A 16878-nucleotide genomic window follows, 5' to 3' on the forward strand; every position below is an offset into this window, starting at 1 on the left:
GAAATCATTCTGATATACTGATTTACTGCTCAGTTATTACTCATTTATTAATATTCTTAAATTCTTACTCTTGAATGGTATAGTGAATTATGGTTTCCAGAAAAGAAAAGAAAAAGCAACAAACTTTTTCAACATTGATAAGAAGATGTAGCCTTGCCATTACAAGAATAGAAAAGTTATTTTAAATTGTAATAATATTTGTAATAATATTTCACAATATTATGGTTTTTACTGTATTTTTGATCAAGTAAATGCATTCTTGGTGAGCAGAAGAGATTTCTTTTAGATAGATAGATAGATAGATAGATAGATAGATAGATAGATAGATAGATAGATAGATAGATAGATAGATAGATAGATAGATAAAGAAATCATACAAATGAACAAAATTATATAGATTTATTTAGTAAAAAAAAAAAAAGAAAAAGAAATGTGCAGTTAATTTACAATGTACAACAGGGACAAAATAAATATAAATATCTATATATACACAATTTGTATACAATAAAGAATTTTAGGTAGGAAAGTTGTGTGCAGAACAAAGAAAGAATGTGACAGTCGAGTTATAGCAAAGACATATACATGAACAATAAAAACAGCCGAGTCACGTGCGATTATCACAGAGCTCCTAATGTTTCTCACTTCGCCTTCACTTGCACTCGTGCACAGCACAGCACATTCACTTCCATTTCTTTTCCATGTGAAGCCCAGACTCTATCACAAGTCTCCTCAATGCCTGAAGGGAGATCTGATGGCACGATGTTGCTCGGAGTCACTAAGTGTTTTGGGTTTTGCTCACCAGGGCCTCCACACAGACTGTGGCTGGTTGTGGAACAGAGCTCGTCTCAGAGTCCGGGGCTGGCAAGAGCGAGTCGAGCCAGTGGGGGAGCCCACAGAGACCTGAACATGAGGTCCTGGGACCACAGACACGGCAGGGGTCGAGAGACTGAAGGATGAGGACGAAGAGTCACTGGAGAGTGGAGAGAAGGTGGGAGAGAAAGGGAAATGGCAGGGGACAGAGAGGTATGTGGGAGAGCTGCTTGAGTAACAAGGAGAGGGTGGAGGAGAGACGGAGTATGGAGGGGAGAGGTAGGGATGCGTCATGGCCTGTCCTGTGGGATGGAGCATAAAAGATTGAGGATACAAACTACTGGTGTAGGAAAAGGGCTCAGCGGTGGCTCTCATGGGTCCTATCGCAGGGACGTCCGTCCTGCATGTCAACTCTGCATTCGGGATCCACGGATGGTGGGCAGCTTGGCTGGAAACTCTTCCCTGGGAAAGAGCACTGCTGTAGGAGTCGAGGTGGTGACACAGGCCTTGAACGAAGCTGTCTCGCTGGGAAGGCTCAACACATTCGATGAAGCTGGCCAGGCGGGAGACGCACTCCTTAAAACCAGCGTTGTAGAGGGGATTGGAGGGCATCTGCTTCTGGACATTGATAGACTCGGGGACCGAAGCGAAGGGTACGTGAGGTCTCCTTGAGAGCAGAGCCGGAGCGTTAGCATCATGTGGGTCCGGGTCTTTGTTAGAGTCGCCTGAAGGTTGGAGGATGAGGTTAAGGAGAGCCGAGAGGCACGGAGGTGAAAGGTGTACAAAAAAGGAAAAGAAAAAAGTGTATAGGCGAGAAAGAATAACATGAGATGTTGATTTAGGGTTGTTCGTTCAAAGGAATGTTTGAGAGGAGAGTTTAAGCAGAGTAAGAGGAGGATTTTAGGAGGAAAAAGAAAATTTTATTGAATTTTATTGGTTTATTGATCGCCAAAATGAAATGTCAAAGAATGTGGTATATGGAGTTATTTTGGGTTAGATTGAGGAATTGAAGATAGCAAAAACAGGAGGGGAAAAAGACAGAGACAGAAACAATTAGAATCGTCAAACTCGGAAGCATCAGTCAGCACTTGAGTTTAACACAAATATAAGGCCACAAACAAATTGCTTATAGTAAAAAGTGGGTATAAGCACACTCTTTTAAAGTGATGTAAGTATAGACAGAAAACTCACCTAGACTATGTCTGGCAGCTGTGGCTTTTGTCCGAATGTATTCAACAGTTAATTCCAGAATTTCAGCCTTCTCCAGTTTGGGGTTTTGAAGTCGCTGTAAAAGTGAATGTAAATGCATTACGCTGTTGAAACATTTCATTAACCTACGTTTAAAAATACATATTTATAAAAAAACTAAAAAAAAGTAGAGATGGATTTGATTTCTTACCGAGTCCAGAGTGTTGTCCAGGAGAAGCGTTCGCAGCTCATCTAAACGCTGGTTGATCCGGTCTCTCCGTTTCTTCTCTATCACGGGTTTCAAGATCTAGAGGAATCACTTATAGTTTACATTTACATTTAAAATGCAAAACCATAAAAAATTAGTTAAAAAAAAAATTTAAAACTCTAAATCCTCATACATGCCCATTAAGAAAGAAATATCACAGAAGAGAAACAACGCATTTAATATCTACTCACTCTTTTCGCTGCTCGTCGATTTGCCATTTTTGGAGTAACCATGATCTGCTGAAGAGTCTGATTATATTCTGCGAATATATAGATCTGCGTATATTCCCGTTGGTCTGTGTTTCTTGAGGAAATTCTTCTACTGTGGTGAAGGGCCTCGCGAGCGCTTCTCTTTATTGGGGATGCTGGCTTGTCATTGGTCACGAGGTGTCAGTGACGTTTCTGACCGTGGGGTCCTTTCCCCCTTATGGCTTCGTGCTCCTCTCAATTACCCTCTTAATATATTCCAAGATAAGAAACTATAAATCGATTAAGTTAACAGTAACCACACATTTTGTTTCAATTAACTTAATTAACAGTAAAATGCTGCAATTCGTCTTATACGAAGCTTGGACATAAACGCATGAAAATAAAAATTGCATATAGTGCAAAAATCGTAGAAGTTTGGTTATATATAGTTACGCGTTCAAACACGACGAGATTTCATTTTCCCTAATAGCTCATAACGATACAAATGTCTCAACGCGGTCTATGCACAAATGTTTTACTACTTTTTTAGCTTCAAATGCTAAAGCCTTTATTTTATTCAGTGTAAGTACATGACAGCTAATGATGCTCTATATGATTGTTTTGTTTTAAGCATGCACATTTTCGTAGAACCAAAGCCATGTTTAAGTGCTATGGGACTCTTTCAGGTTTTTCTCGTGGGAACAGAATATTACAGCACGGCAAATGTGTAAAAACGAACACACTCACACTCACACCGCCAGACTAGAGCATGCTCCTCAAACCTCTTCGTTTGGTGCTCAACGATTTTCGTGCATCGCCTTCGCACCTGAAGCGGATCGACGCTCAGATAGATGCAGTGCAGAAACGAATACGCACCAAATAAACATAGCTGACTGCGCTAAACTTGAAATCCGTGATTAAATCTCCAGCTTACTTAACATGCATATATTAAAGTAGACATTTGTTCATCATTATACAGCTATAATATGCTAGTAGGCCAAAATATGCGTTCGTTCCAAGTTTTTTTTTTTTTTTTTTTTTTTGGAGAGCAAAGCAAATAGCCTACATTGCAAAAGCCACTTGGTAATACCTGATGGCATGCAAGCTTACCAAAAACAATAACGCCAAATGGATGAAATGTCGCTCACATTATAGGATAAGGTTGCTTTTCCCGAATTGACAATTTTGCCTATACTAAATTATTGAACTGGCCATGTGGTGCTTCACTTTTTGACCCCTGCATGCCTCATAACCAACCTTAAGAAAAATCCCGTGGGAAAGTTTAATGTTTGGTCAAGCGGAGTGGTTGCATACACACCCTTGCTCATAATTCCATTAGTATTATGATTCTTTTGACACGTCTGTTTAACAGTGAATATGGCGTGAAGTCTGCTACGGACAAACGGACGCGAACATGCATTGCAGTCACGGGGAGGACACGACAAGGTTTGCAAATGGGGGAGGACATTTACAAAAAACAAATACAACAATCAAAAGTTGTCTTTAGTTCAGTGCGATTTAGTGAGAAAAACTCAAAATTGCTCAAACTAAATATTTGTCTTACATACTTGATTCTAAAAGTTAGGCTATTCACTTTTCAGACTGCATAGGAGTTTAGAATTTCAAGGGCCAAGACGGAGAAATCTCATGACTTATGTAACTTTCTCAGGTCGCTGGCCTTAACAGTTCATTTTACGGAAATCGGGATATGAAGTTGCTTTGCATGCAAAGTGATGCAGTAATTTAGAATCATTTCACCTTTCTTCAATGCAAAACCATTATGTTGGTTTCTGATAGCCTACGCATCCGCACTGTCTGATGGCCGTCGACCAATTAGTCAAATGTAAAACTTAGCGCGCGCTCACCTGCTGGACCATTACTGGACAACAGAGCAAACGGGCACGTGGAAACTCTCGGCACCTGAGCGCCTGTTGCACAGAGGTGTGAATTAGCCACGCTTTCAGCATGGTGTGAGCACGTGTTGTAGAGGGCAAGAAAACGCCATCGAAAAGTCTAGAACAATAATAGCCCATGACCAAAATGGACAAGGCTGGGTGGCAAAGTAGTAACCTGATGGACAGAGCTGGGTAGATTACTTACAAACTGTAATCTGTTACTGATTCCAAATTACATGCCAAAAATTGTAGTTTGTAACGTAATCCATTACATTACACATTTTAGGTAATATATTCAGAGTACTTTTTGATTACTTTTGACCTAACTTGTTTATCACATTGATTTAAATAGGATAATCTTGTACCAAATTGATAGTAAATACAAAGAAAATATATTCCATTAATTGTAATTAACAACATAAAATGAGTGCATTAAACATTAAATTACATCATATCAAGGTTTCCCAAACTGGGGTTCGAGGTCAATGAAAAACTAATAATTCATTAAATCATAAAAATGTAAAAAAATGGCATTCAAAACACTTTCTAACTAAATTAAATATTTTATTTGTATACATGCAGGTGTCCATTAACCAAATGTGATTTAATTATTTAAATATTTATTTTAAAATTTCAGGGGTACTACTTAAATATTGGGTGAAAGAGGTTCAGATGACAAAAAAGTTTGGGAACCATTACATGTAAATAAGAAATAGCGTCAATTTGTGCATTTTACAAAGGCACAGAGATACACTAAATAACCCACTGAGCGATAATTAAAATAAAAATGTATGTTCATCAGTAGTTGATGCAATGTTGAAACACTTCTTAAACCTAAAATGACTTTTTGTAAATCCAGTGGTCAAATGCTGTGTGGCCACCTGACTAGTGATCTCTGTGTGAATGTCCATAAGACTTTCTGAATGTAGTAAAGCAGTAGGCTATTTTAGAAAGGACCATTTAAAAGGTGAAGAAGAGGAATTAGGCAGAATTAATAAATTATAACCCTAACCCAAACTCAATTTCTGGAGGGCCGGAGCCCTGCAGAGTTTAGGTCCAACCCTAATTAAACACCTGATCCATCTAATCAAGTCCTTCAGGCTTATTTGAAAACTACATGGTATCTGTGCTGGAGACACCCCTGGGTTAAGACAAGTGGTTTAGTGCTATAAAGATCTTAGTCATCTTAATTTATGTTTCCAATTCAGTGATGGGGAAACATTCCCGGTCCATTTGCCTCTAAAGAAGCAACTTTTCCACATATAAGTGGTTTGTTGATATAAGTGTAAAAAAAAAAAAAAAAAAAAAAAAAAAAAAAATATATATATATATATATATATATATATATATATATATATATATATATATATATATATATATATATGGTGTGTGTGTGTGTGTGTGTGTGTGTGTGTGTGTGTGTGTGTGTGTAAAAAAAAAAAATAATTAAAAAGTGAGTACAAATCTTTGAATATGTGATAAAGTTAATTAAATACAAAATATAAACCAATTATTCCTATCAGTATTTGAATGGCATGTCCCACTAAAAGTTTATTAGTCCATAGATCACTGAGTTCAGTTTGTCAGTAGATATTAGTAAATGTTAGTTTATTCTTTATTATTAATATTATGATTTTAAAATATTATTAATATTATGTGGCTTTTACCTCTCTGCCTGCCTGCTCTTAAACACCATAGTTTGTGTCATACTGACAATCAGCATAAATGACACTGCTGAACAACAATTATGATTGAATATTGATGTGAACAAATACATAAAACACAAAATAGATGCATGTAATAAAGGCCAAGTTCCAGTTCTTTATGATATCTTCACAGTCTATCATTATGGGTGTATTTTTGGTGCAACTGGTTGGCATTTCCTCTCTGTGTGTGTAAAAGAACTTATGAAAGTCCAAAAACAGGTGAACAATGAGCTCCAGAAAACCAGGAAACAATGTGACTTTGAAGGACTGTTTGGGAAATACTTGATATTACTGAAGACTTATTCATATGTATGTGTATATAAGATGCATGTATTACATTCTTCGAAGTAAATCAGCTAACTTTAAACAAATTATTTAAAAACAGTGTTTAATCCATTTAGCTACCAGATCTGCTGTTTAAAGCAATATGGAGTTATATTCAAGATCAATAATATTTTCAGTAACTTTATTCTAGAAGAGTGGTCGCTTTACGACTGTGAATTTGCCTTACAATCAAACTTTCATTTCATTGATTTAATTGGATTTCATACAATTTTATATTTGCACTTTTCAAATTTTGCAACCAAGTCCACGCTTAGTAAAATATGTGTTCTTTTAAGAAATGATCACTGAAAGGTTCCTCGAGGATCCCAAAATCAATTCGAAAACCCCTTTTTGGAACGTTCATTTTTAAAAGACCTGCTTTAAATGTTTGTGCGCTTGTGTAAATATTTAAAACTCGACCACAGCCAACAGGTAGGAGTGTTATGATGGGAACCAGCTATTAACCACGCTCTCCCAGTAACACGGACAGCAGACACCTTTTATTACCTGTCAGAATTTGTACATTTTAGCTGAGCACAGAGAAGGTTTCCAGTTCCCACGCTTCTCTCCAACACAGTGCAGTCTGCGTTCACATTTAGTCGTCATTTTCATCCCTTTGGTGGTGTTTGCCACTAACCATTTCTATAGACTGCCGTCCACAAGGTCATGAAGTTAATGTGAAAAAATTTTGCGGATCGATATTCTTTCCCTTAAGACTGTCTATAACTGTCAGTTTATTTTATTTTATTTTTCTATTTCCTGCATGTTTTTCATGTTCTACTCAAGGACACTCGTTAGAGACCAAGCTTGCATACACAAGGGGAAGATTAAAGCAAATGACACGCGACCATTAAAGTGTGAGGGTGGATGTGTTTGCCTGCATAGAGATGCGCAAGCGAGACGAGATGATCCTTCGGGAGATTAGCATATTATGCACAGGCCTATATGGTTCTGCGTAATTAATTTTTAATAAACTATAACTACAGTGCGGAATGATTTATCTGCTGACTGTAATAAAGTCAGAAAACCCTATTGTAAAAATAATAATAAAAATAATAATAATAATAATACAAAAACATTTCGGGGGTTGGCTTGCATTACTATTCGGCACACTTGCTTTCAAGAAAATTAATTTCAAATGCTCCAGTTATAGAAAATATCACAACATGCATGGCACTGACGTACCACCTGAATTGAGAACAATGAACTTTAATTCAGGGATGTCGCACAAAAGGCATCAAAGGGCGTGCAATTGTGTAAATATTTAAAATTCGCCCATAACCAACAACAGGCAATCATTTCAAATGTGCGACGATGGGAAGCTGCTCGCCACGCTCTCAGTAACACGAAAAACTTACACCTCACCTAGAAACACAGACCAACACCTCAGTCCTTTTTTATGAGCCTACCTGTCAGAATTTGTACATTATCAACAGACACGGGGAAGGTTCCCACGCTACTCTTCAATAAACATGTGAGTGCATGGGAAATGCAGCCTGCGTTCACATAGAGTCTCCATTTTCATCACTTCCATTCATTGCATGGGTGTTTTGCCATTTAACTTGCGCTGCTGCATCAGGTCATGAACCGATAGAATGGAGATGAAGTTCATTTCGATATGATCACAGTTTGGTAAATGTCTTTATGTTTTCACCTTTTCCTTTTACTTAGTTTGAAGCGTATCCCCAAAATATCAGTACATGGTGAGCGATTACCAGCGGTCTTGAGCCATACAGTGACGTGATTTTTGGTCAGTCACTTGGTTTAAAGGACATATAGAGGTCAGCAAGGATGGTAGCTGATTTCACTGACCAGGTATTACCAAAGTGACAGTTTTTTTTCTCTCTTGCTAGTTATGTCCAGCAATCTAATAGCAACTGGGTTGTCCAGTGACCGAACGGCCGTGTTTGGGAACTGTCACGGCTATACACACGTGCTGTCTTCGTATCAGGCATTTAGAAGGAAAACCAATCGTTCCAGCTTCGAGGAAAATATGTAGTTATTTTCGGAAAATGAATGAAAAAGAGTCTATTTACATAGTGATCTCAGTGCCATGAATAATCACGAAACCCGACTGCTTGCTTTTCACATGTGCGCGCTTTCATATGCACGCGTGGAAACTCTCCACACGCGCCGCGTTGTTCACAGGTGTGAGGGTGCCACGCGCCCTCCTGAATTATATAGAGGTGTGAGCACACGTTACCTTGCGACCCCCTGATGAGTCACACCCATATGATACAACTTTTTTTGTGCCATTGTTTATTATTATTTTTGAGCAAAACACATTTATTATAAAAAATGGGAAAAAGTGCAGTCACAAGACTTGCACTGTGAATCAATTCGGTTCATTTACTATTACGAATAGTGTGTAGACACTTTCCCATTTTTTTTTTTTTTTTGGGGGGGGGGGTGTGCCTATATAGGCTACAATAATTATTGCATAGCATACAATTATTATTTTATTTTTAGACGGAAAATTGCGACTTTAAATTCTTTTTAAGGCGCGTTTGAATCCTCAACCTTACCAATAAACACAATCCTGTCGAGCGTCAAGAACTGAATTGGATTCAGTCTCAGGCTTATATACCAACAAATTATAGTTCCATTTTTCTACATGGTAAAATAGTTGTTCTTTCAAAAGTTAAAATATGCAAAATAAAATTGGAAACCTCACATACTGCAACCATGAAAATAAGACTTTGGAAAGTAAAAGTAAAAATAGCTCTTTTTGTGTTATTCTGCTGGCGTGTCTGTCCAGCGGCGCGTGGGCTATTGATATGCACGTCCCCTGTCAGGGGGACACTTGTTTTCTCATGCACACACGTGCCCACGGAAGTCTAAGTGTCAGTGAGTGTGTGCCATCAGTCCTTTTGATCTGAGGCTGCCCTGAATGTCTTCAACCAATTCAGTGCAGATCATATGTTAGCTACTACAGTTAGGCCTAACTGCATACACGTAATAATAAGAAAAAAGTATTTCTAATAAATAGCCTATGTAGCCTGTACAATTCATATGCGATCATTGTTTGCCTCGATCTAATCCATTTGAACTTTTGTCTGTCTTTAATATTACATGGATACAACAGGCTATCTGACCTTTAAAATTACAGTGACTTTTAATATTGTAGCCTTTAGTCTATCTTTTTAGTGTTTTGCTCTTACCAGGGAACAAACCTCAATGATTGGTCGTTGACATGGAGTGGGCGTGGCTTGTCACCAAGCGCCTGAAAGCCTATAAGTACGTGCTCTCAGCTTCAGAGCTGCATCTGACATTTGACTGCGCGCCTCGAATAGAGATCTTCTCCAGCATACCGAATAGAAGAGAACTCGGATCTTTACAGGATTATATCATCACTGATATAAACTATTGTTTGGAGTACACGTGTTATGAAAATCCTCGGAGAGACTGAGACCATTAAAATGGACAGAAAGGTAGGCTAAATATGTATTTCTGTGAATTCTAACAAACTGTGGTCAGTCTGACATACGTGTTTTGATATGACCTGTCCTGTCCACTGAGATGAGTTTTTATGTTTCTTGCAGCTGTTGAAACCTCAGGTAGAAAGACGAAGAAGAGAAAGGATGAATCGGAGTCTGGAGAACCTGAGAACTCTACTTCTGCAAGGCCCTGAGCACAATGTAAGAAAACAATTATTTTAATCTCCTCAACACAGTGTCATCGTTTAATTATATACCTATGTTCTCAACTAAGTCTGTATTTGCTTGTCTGAACTCTCCTCTCATATTAGAACAACATACAGAACTACCAAAGTTTGATTGCATCATATAATAATTGCTGTTAATAGTGTTTATCGTCTGTTTGATTACATCTTTATAATTGATTTTTCCTTATATTTCTGCCATATGCACATAAACTGACAGTCACCACTGATAATCTTACTACTAAATATTGTAGAAACGTAATTTTCTGTAAAGTTGCTTTGCAATGATTTGAATCGTAAAAAGCGCTATACAAATAAACTTGAATTTAATTTTTTTTTTTTTTTTTTTTTGCAGAGTCCCAGTCACAGGAGAATAGAGAAAGCAGAGATCCTGGAATACACTGTCCTGTTTTTGCAAAACTCTGTCGCTCAGGCCAAGAAAGCAAAAGATGTGGAAGGAGCAGAAAAGCACCAGTTTATGGATGGCTTTTCGTCGTGTCTTCAGAAAGCAGCCTGTTTCCTGTCAGATGAAGGTAAGGCCCGTGGACTGGAAGGTTCAGTAACCGCTACACTGTGTCAGCGTCTGACCCGGCCCTGTGTGTCGAGCACCATCCGACTGCCTCTCAGAGTCCAGAACTGGTCCAGAAAGCAGTTTTCACATTCAAATGCACAGCATCATCTGCGGCAGAACTCTGTCTGCAAACAAGGACTTCCATCAGCTTGCAGCAACGTTGTGCCACATCCAAACAGGACTGCATTCGGAAGCACAGACTCCAACACACTTCATTCGGCAGCCAGACCAACCTCTCAACACCCGACACCCGTCAGCCAGACGGTCTGGAGGCCTTGGCCTTGAGAGAAATTAAAGACATTTGCAGAGACTCAAAATACTGGGCTTGTGTAATAATTAGACATGCTTCATCTCATGCAGAGGGACATGTTTATTAAAAAAAAAAAGTAGAAAAAAAAGTTGTTTAATGATTATATCATCTGGCAACACATTGGAAATGTAAAATGTGTAAATAGTGTATGATAAATTATGCAATATATTTTTTACACAGATTTTCTTTTCCCTTTTCTTTCTTTGCATGATCTGTACTAGGTGTATGATCATTTGTAATACATAGCTGATGTATGTATTTATCTATTTTGCACATTAATTTATTCATGACATTCCCTTTTTTATAGCTGTATATTTGGGGGACTGAAACAAATACATTTCACCATTAAAATTTTAAAATGAAATATGCTTATGTGTTTTAGTATTTTTATTATTGTTTTTAAGTACATATTAATCGTTGATTTCATGAAGATTTAGGATCTGAGATTTAAGATCGCTTTCAGCACGCGCCGAACATTTACAGTCGACTTTGATCCTCAAACCCTTTGAAATGCTCGCGACCAAATGTGACGCGCAAGCGTCTGTCTTTGAGGTGCTGAATGGCCGGCACACTTCCACACGACTTCTGTTCTGACACTTCTGGCTTCCTCTGTTCATGCTAATAAATAAACAGTGCGAAAAGGCGCCACGTGCCCTGGCACCTTTGGAGACATCCGCCTAAACAAAGGTATTGACGTCATAAAGAGCGAGTTTTCACTCTGTGTGCTATTATGTCTCAAATCACAGTGTTTCCAATTGACTTAATCATATGGGCTACCGTTGTGTGTTTTAAAAAAATATGCACGAACATACCCTATAAAGAGAACATTTCATCAGAGATCAAATGTCTAGCCTACCAGATATGTTTACTGCTCTCGTCTGAACTATTGTGCAACAAAATCTGGGATGATTTTAAAATGCTGGGAAAGGACTGCTAGACATCAGAGAGATGCTAATGACGACAAAAGGCTAAACTGTTACCTGGTTTAACACGTCGTGGGCTCACAGTTTTGTCTTGCAAGTGTCAAGACCACATGACTCAACGACTGGCACGCGCATTTCCATCCGTTTGAATCCGAGAAGCGTGAATTTCTTTACGCAGTAAACCTTATTGTGGCTAGGGAATGAAGGTCAGGTGTCTTTCCCACGCTTTACCCTTTTAGGTCGTTCTTTTTTTCAACCATTAAAAAGGCTGCTTGTTTATAAATGAAGGGAACAAAAAGTAAGAATGGTTACGTTCAATGTCCACACTTTTGTTAATTCTTTATTCTTTTTATGCGATGAATTTTGAAAACAACCTTGTAATGTTCGGAAAATTGTATTATTGTTGTCGAAGAATTTACATTTTTAATATGTTGCCAATCTTATTTTTGCTGGTTTGCATGAATTCCTTTTTTTACTCTCAAAATTTATGATGCATCTCTTGTTGTATTCCTCATTTTTAAGTCGCTTTGGATAAAAGAGTCTTCAAAATGAATGAATGTAAAACAGAAAAGCCACAGCAGTAGGCAACTTCAGAAATTCAAGCATCTTCATGCAGGTATCATCTTTGCTTATAACCCTTAACTGTCATCACGAACGGTTACTTGCTATTTTCCTTTCTTTTGTTAACAAATAAATACCTCTCACAACTAAGTGGTTGCAGGCACCCTACACAATAGCATGAAAAGAAATGGAAAAGTCCTGCACACTGTCAAAAACGTAGGCTATTTATTTAAAACGTGAACCCGTTCTCATGAAAATGCGTATCAATAGCACGATTTTCGGTTTCTATTTGGTGAAGGCCTACTATTTATACGCAGAAATTGAATTTGACTTGACTTATCATTTTGTTCTCATTAAAGTGTGTTGGAATATTGTTTAGCAGCAGGGTGAGGACAGAGACTGCAGTGCTGTTTAAATCCACCAGATGTTCTCAGAGTGTCAAATACTGTTTGTGATTAGCCTTCATCTACGAAAGAAGCTTGTAAAGTGGCATATATGTCGATATAGTGTAACAGTGTATCAGCATAATATAACATTCCTATTCTGTATTTTTGTAAAATGTCAAATAAAACTTATTGACTATTGTTTAGATCGGAGGATATTTCAAAAGTAGACCTTTGAATGGGCTTCGTACGGTGGCCAAGAAGTACAAAACATATCACAATTCTGAAAACAAAATAACAAATTACAAACGCAAAGATTATAACAGGTCAGAGAACACAACAACAAAAACATTATAACAAGTCAGAAAACACAAGGACAAATCAGACAAACCGGAAGAGGTAGGTATTGTTTGAGACAGCGCCATTTGGGATTACTCACCGCTGACTGGACGAGACATCTGTCAATCCAAAGAAAGTTTGGAGATGGTCTTAAAGTAGCTCAGTTTAAATGTATTGTATGAATTGTGCTTACTTTGGAATAAAAAATATGGAGTGTCTATTTAAACTTAGTGTACACTTGGACTAGTCAAGACTTTAAAAGCAGCTGTGAGTGGTCAACAACAATACTCAGGTAGGCTGTGGTGTTTAAACGATGCTCAGTTGGTACTAAGAGGCCCAAAGTGTGCCAAGAAAATATCCTCCACACCATTACACCACCACCAGCAGCCTGAACCGTCGAGACAAGGTAGAATAGATCCATGCTTTCATGTTCTTTATGCCAAATTCTGACTCTACCATCTGAATGTTGCAGCAGAAATCGAGACTCATCAGACCAGGCAACATTTATTGTCCAATTTTGGTGAGCCTGTGCGAACTGTAGCCTCCGTTTCCTGTTCTTAGCTGAGAGGAGCAGCACCCAGTGTGGTCTGCTGCTCTGCTTCAGGGTTCGACGTGTTGTGTGTTCAGAGATGGTATTCTGCATACCTTGGTTGTAACGAGTGGTTATTTGAGTTACTGTTACTTTTCTATCATCTCTAACCAGTCTGCCCATTCTCCTCTGACCTCTGACATCAACAAGGCATTTTCGTCCACACAACTGCCGCTCACTGGATATTTTCTCTTTTTCAGACCATTCTCTGTGAACCCTAGAGATGGCTGTGTATGAAAATCCCAGTAGATCAGCAGTTTTTGAAATACTCAGACCAGCCCGTCTGGCACCAACAACCATTCCATGTTCAAAGTCACTTAAATCCCCTTCCTTCCCCATTCTGATGCTCGGTTTGAACTTCACCAAGTCGTCTTCATCACATCTTAATGCCTAAATGCATTGAGTTGCTGCCATGTGATTGGCTGATTAGCTATTTGTTTTACCAAGCAATTGAATAGGTGTATCTAATTAAGTGGCCGTGGACTCTGTGTGTGTGTGTGTGTATATATATTTAGCATTAACTTAAAAACATCAGTAATAAAATTAATAGCATATCTCTAAATATGGGGAAGTCGTGGCCTAATGGTTAGAGAGTCGGACTCACAATCCAAGGGTTGTGAATTCGAGTCTCGGGCCGGCAGGAATTGTGGGTGGGGGGAGTGCATGTACAGTTCTCTCTCCACCTTCAATACCACGACTGAGGTGCCCTTGAGCAAGGCACCGAACCCCCAACTGCTCCCCGGACGCTGCAGCATAAAAGGCTGCCCACTGCTCCGGGTGTGTGTTCACGGTGTGTGTGTTCACTGCTGTGTGTGTGCACTTTGGATGGGTTAAAAGCAGAGCACGAATTCTGAGTATGGGTTACCATACTTGGCTGTATGTCACGTCACTATGTAAATATAGGCGATCTCTAAATTGACTGACTGCTAATATTTTTACTATTCCTTCAATTTTTGGAAGTTCTAACCAAATTAATGTTGTGTTCTTCTCACTACAATTGGAATTTTCTACATCATGTTATACAATGGAAAGTAAGTAATCATACATTTCCACACAAAATGAGTATAATAGTAATCATGCCTTTATTAGTAGATGCTGATGATGCAGAACATTTTAACTACCACTGCAACCCTAAAAAAATACCTGAAAGAAAATTCTTTTAATTTTTTACATTTTCAATATGAAAAAAAAATTCCATTGTGCTTCATCCTGGTCCTCCATCCCACAATAAAAGCACAGCCTGCTTAAATAATCTGTTAAGGCAAACAGTTTTCAACAAATATGTTCAAACTAATACAATCTGCATTGCACAGCACTAATTCACTAGCTTCTAGTTCAATATTTATTATATAAAATGCATAAAGCCAACAACATAATGTGATGAACAATGTTGAGCAAAAAGTTCTTTAATTCCATGTTTTCAGCATTATATTGATAGACCTTAAATTATATTTAGACATGGGTTTACCTAAGCTACAAAAGTATCAAAAAATGTATTATTAAAAAGCTATTGCATAGTGTATATAGTGACGTTTCGAGCACGCAGGCTCTTCATCAGACTGTGTGCTCGAAAAACATCACTATATACGCTATGCAATAGCTTTTTAATAATACATTTTTTGATACTTTTGGAGCTTTGGTGTTGCAGACTTTGCATTTAAATATTTTTCTGCTTGTTTCTTGGTCGAGCACCTAGTTGAGATTGATGTGCGTGCTTTTGCCTGCTTTTTGACATGGGTTTACCTACCATGAAGTGTTCTGGCATCGCTGTTGGGTATCGAGCCTTTCACCCAAACATCAAAAAGAATGCAACCAAAACATGACAGCTTCTAAGTACTTGTCCCAATGTTCAGATTTTTTTGCTACATATATATCTGTTTGGAAGATTCCTATCGTTAAATTAAAATTCAGAAGTTTTTTTTTTTTTTTTTTTTTTTTAAGACCTCTCAGAAAGCTCAAACAATGTAATGTAATGGTGGCCTAAGACTCTTGCACAGTACTGTATGACAAAAAATGTAGATTAAGCATAGAATGAATCAACCATTTGCCTTAGCTTTGTATGGTATTGTTCATCCTCTCTAACAGTCCATTGGTTTGAGGATGGTAAGGTGAACAAAGACTCCTTTTAACTATCAAATATGGCACACACTTATCTGTTAATACAAAGAACATTGTATATATCAACCAAATAACAGAATATGGTTTTGATCATTCATTCTGGAAATCTGAGCATCACAGTCGGGGAGAACTGTAACACTGGGTTAGATGTAACACTGCAAGTTTCACAGATCAGAAAAGAGCTGTGGTAACGTCATCAATATCATACACCCCATCTCCTTTTTGAGCTCACAGGAGAAATTGCATGTGACTATGAGAAAATGTGTTGATTTTATGACCAAAAAACCCTGATTTTCAGCTAGGTAAGTAACATTTGTAAACAAGATTACTTTTGCATAGCAATCATTGTGTTGTGGATACATTTATTTAACTTACATGACCTAAAGTAGCTGTTTCTCTAGTTTAATTTAATGCTTTTGACAGGTTGCTATGTTACGGATGTTTGGTTTGGGGATTATTGTAACAGTTTATTAAAAATGTTACACCCAACCAATGTTCCCTCTTATTTTTTTTCTTGCTGAGCAAAACTTTTCTCTATTGGGCAGACATTTCGGCCACCTGTGCAAAAACATCGTTTATACCAGACCTGTACAGCGCGCACACAAAAAAAGTGTGTAACTTTTAACTTTAATGTGCTATTTGTATTTGATTTGACCCGTGACTAAATGATGTACATTTTAGATTACCTAATAAAACTTACTGAATATTATTTCACAAAATAATACTGTGAAATATTATTGCAATTTAAAATAAAAGTTTTCTATTTTAATATACTTTAAAATATAATTTATTCCTATGAAGCAAAGCAATTTTCAGCATCATTACTCCAGTCTTCAGTGTCACATGATCCTTCAGAAATCATTCTAATATGCTGATTTATTATCAGTGCTGGAAACTGTTGTGCTGCTTAATATTTTTTGGGGACTTGTGATTTTTTGGGGGATTCTTTGATAAATAAAAAGTTAAAAAGGACAGTGTTTATTCAAATTTTGTGTTACAATATACACTACTAAAAAGTTTTGTGGTCAGTAATTTTTTTCTTTT

At 37.7% G+C, this 16878-nt stretch overlaps 2 protein-coding genes across 2 annotated transcripts; one reads left to right on the plus strand and one right to left on the minus strand.

Annotated features, from left to right (window-relative positions):
• Positions 1-436: 436 nt before the first annotated feature.
• On the minus strand, positions 437-2842 carry LOC109112042 (hairy/enhancer-of-split related with YRPW motif protein 1-like). Its single transcript, XM_019125066.2, has 4 exons — positions 2458-2842; positions 2210-2305; positions 2002-2095; positions 437-1535 (listed from the first exon to the last, which is right to left on the minus strand). The coding sequence occupies exons 1-4, from the start codon at positions 2497-2499 to the stop codon at positions 796-798; spliced, it is 972 nt and encodes a 323-aa protein (XP_018980611.1). The 5' UTR covers positions 2500-2842; the 3' UTR covers positions 437-795.
• Positions 2843-9024: 6182 nt separating this feature from the next.
• LOC109066755 (transcription factor HES-7.1-A-like) lies at positions 9025-11691 on the plus strand. The gene is made up of 3 exons (XM_019083779.2): positions 9025-9810; positions 9922-10017; positions 10396-11691. The coding sequence occupies exons 1-3, from the start codon at positions 9766-9768 to the stop codon at positions 10894-10896; spliced, it is 642 nt and encodes a 213-aa protein (XP_018939324.1). The 5' UTR covers positions 9025-9765; the 3' UTR covers positions 10897-11691.
• Positions 11692-16878: the final 5187 nt, after the last annotated feature.

This window comes from Cyprinus carpio, chromosome A5, assembly GCF_018340385.1.
Source record: "Cyprinus carpio isolate SPL01 chromosome A5, ASM1834038v1, whole genome shotgun sequence".
Lineage (NCBI taxonomy): Eukaryota > Metazoa > Chordata > Actinopteri > Cypriniformes > Cyprinidae > Cyprinus > Cyprinus carpio.

What these genes read in the sequence shown, in the direction of transcription:
- LOC109112042 (XM_019125066.2), bottom strand. Translation starts at nt 2,499, where the DNA reads ATGGTTACTCCAAAAATGGCAAATCGACGAGCAGCGAAAAGA. An exon ending in ATCGACGAGCAGCGAAAAGA is followed by an intron (nt 2,306 to 2,457) that starts GTGAGTAGATAT and finishes TGATTCCTCTAG; the next exon opens with ATCTTGAAACCCGTGATAGA. An exon ending in AGCTGCCAGACATAGTCTAG is followed by an intron (nt 1,536 to 2,001) that starts GTGAGTTTTCTG and finishes TCCAACCTTCAG; the next exon opens with GCGACTCTAACAAAGACCCG.
- LOC109066755 (XM_019083779.2), top strand. Translation starts at nt 9,766, where the DNA reads ATGAAAATCCTCGGAGAGACTGAGACCATTAAAATGGACAGAAAG. An exon ending in CCATTAAAATGGACAGAAAG is followed by an intron (nt 9,811 to 9,921) that starts GTAGGCTAAATA and finishes TGTTTCTTGCAG; the next exon opens with CTGTTGAAACCTCAGGTAGA. An exon ending in TGCAAGGCCCTGAGCACAAT is followed by an intron (nt 10,018 to 10,395) that starts GTAAGAAAACAA and finishes TTTTTTTTGCAG; the next exon opens with AGTCCCAGTCACAGGAGAAT.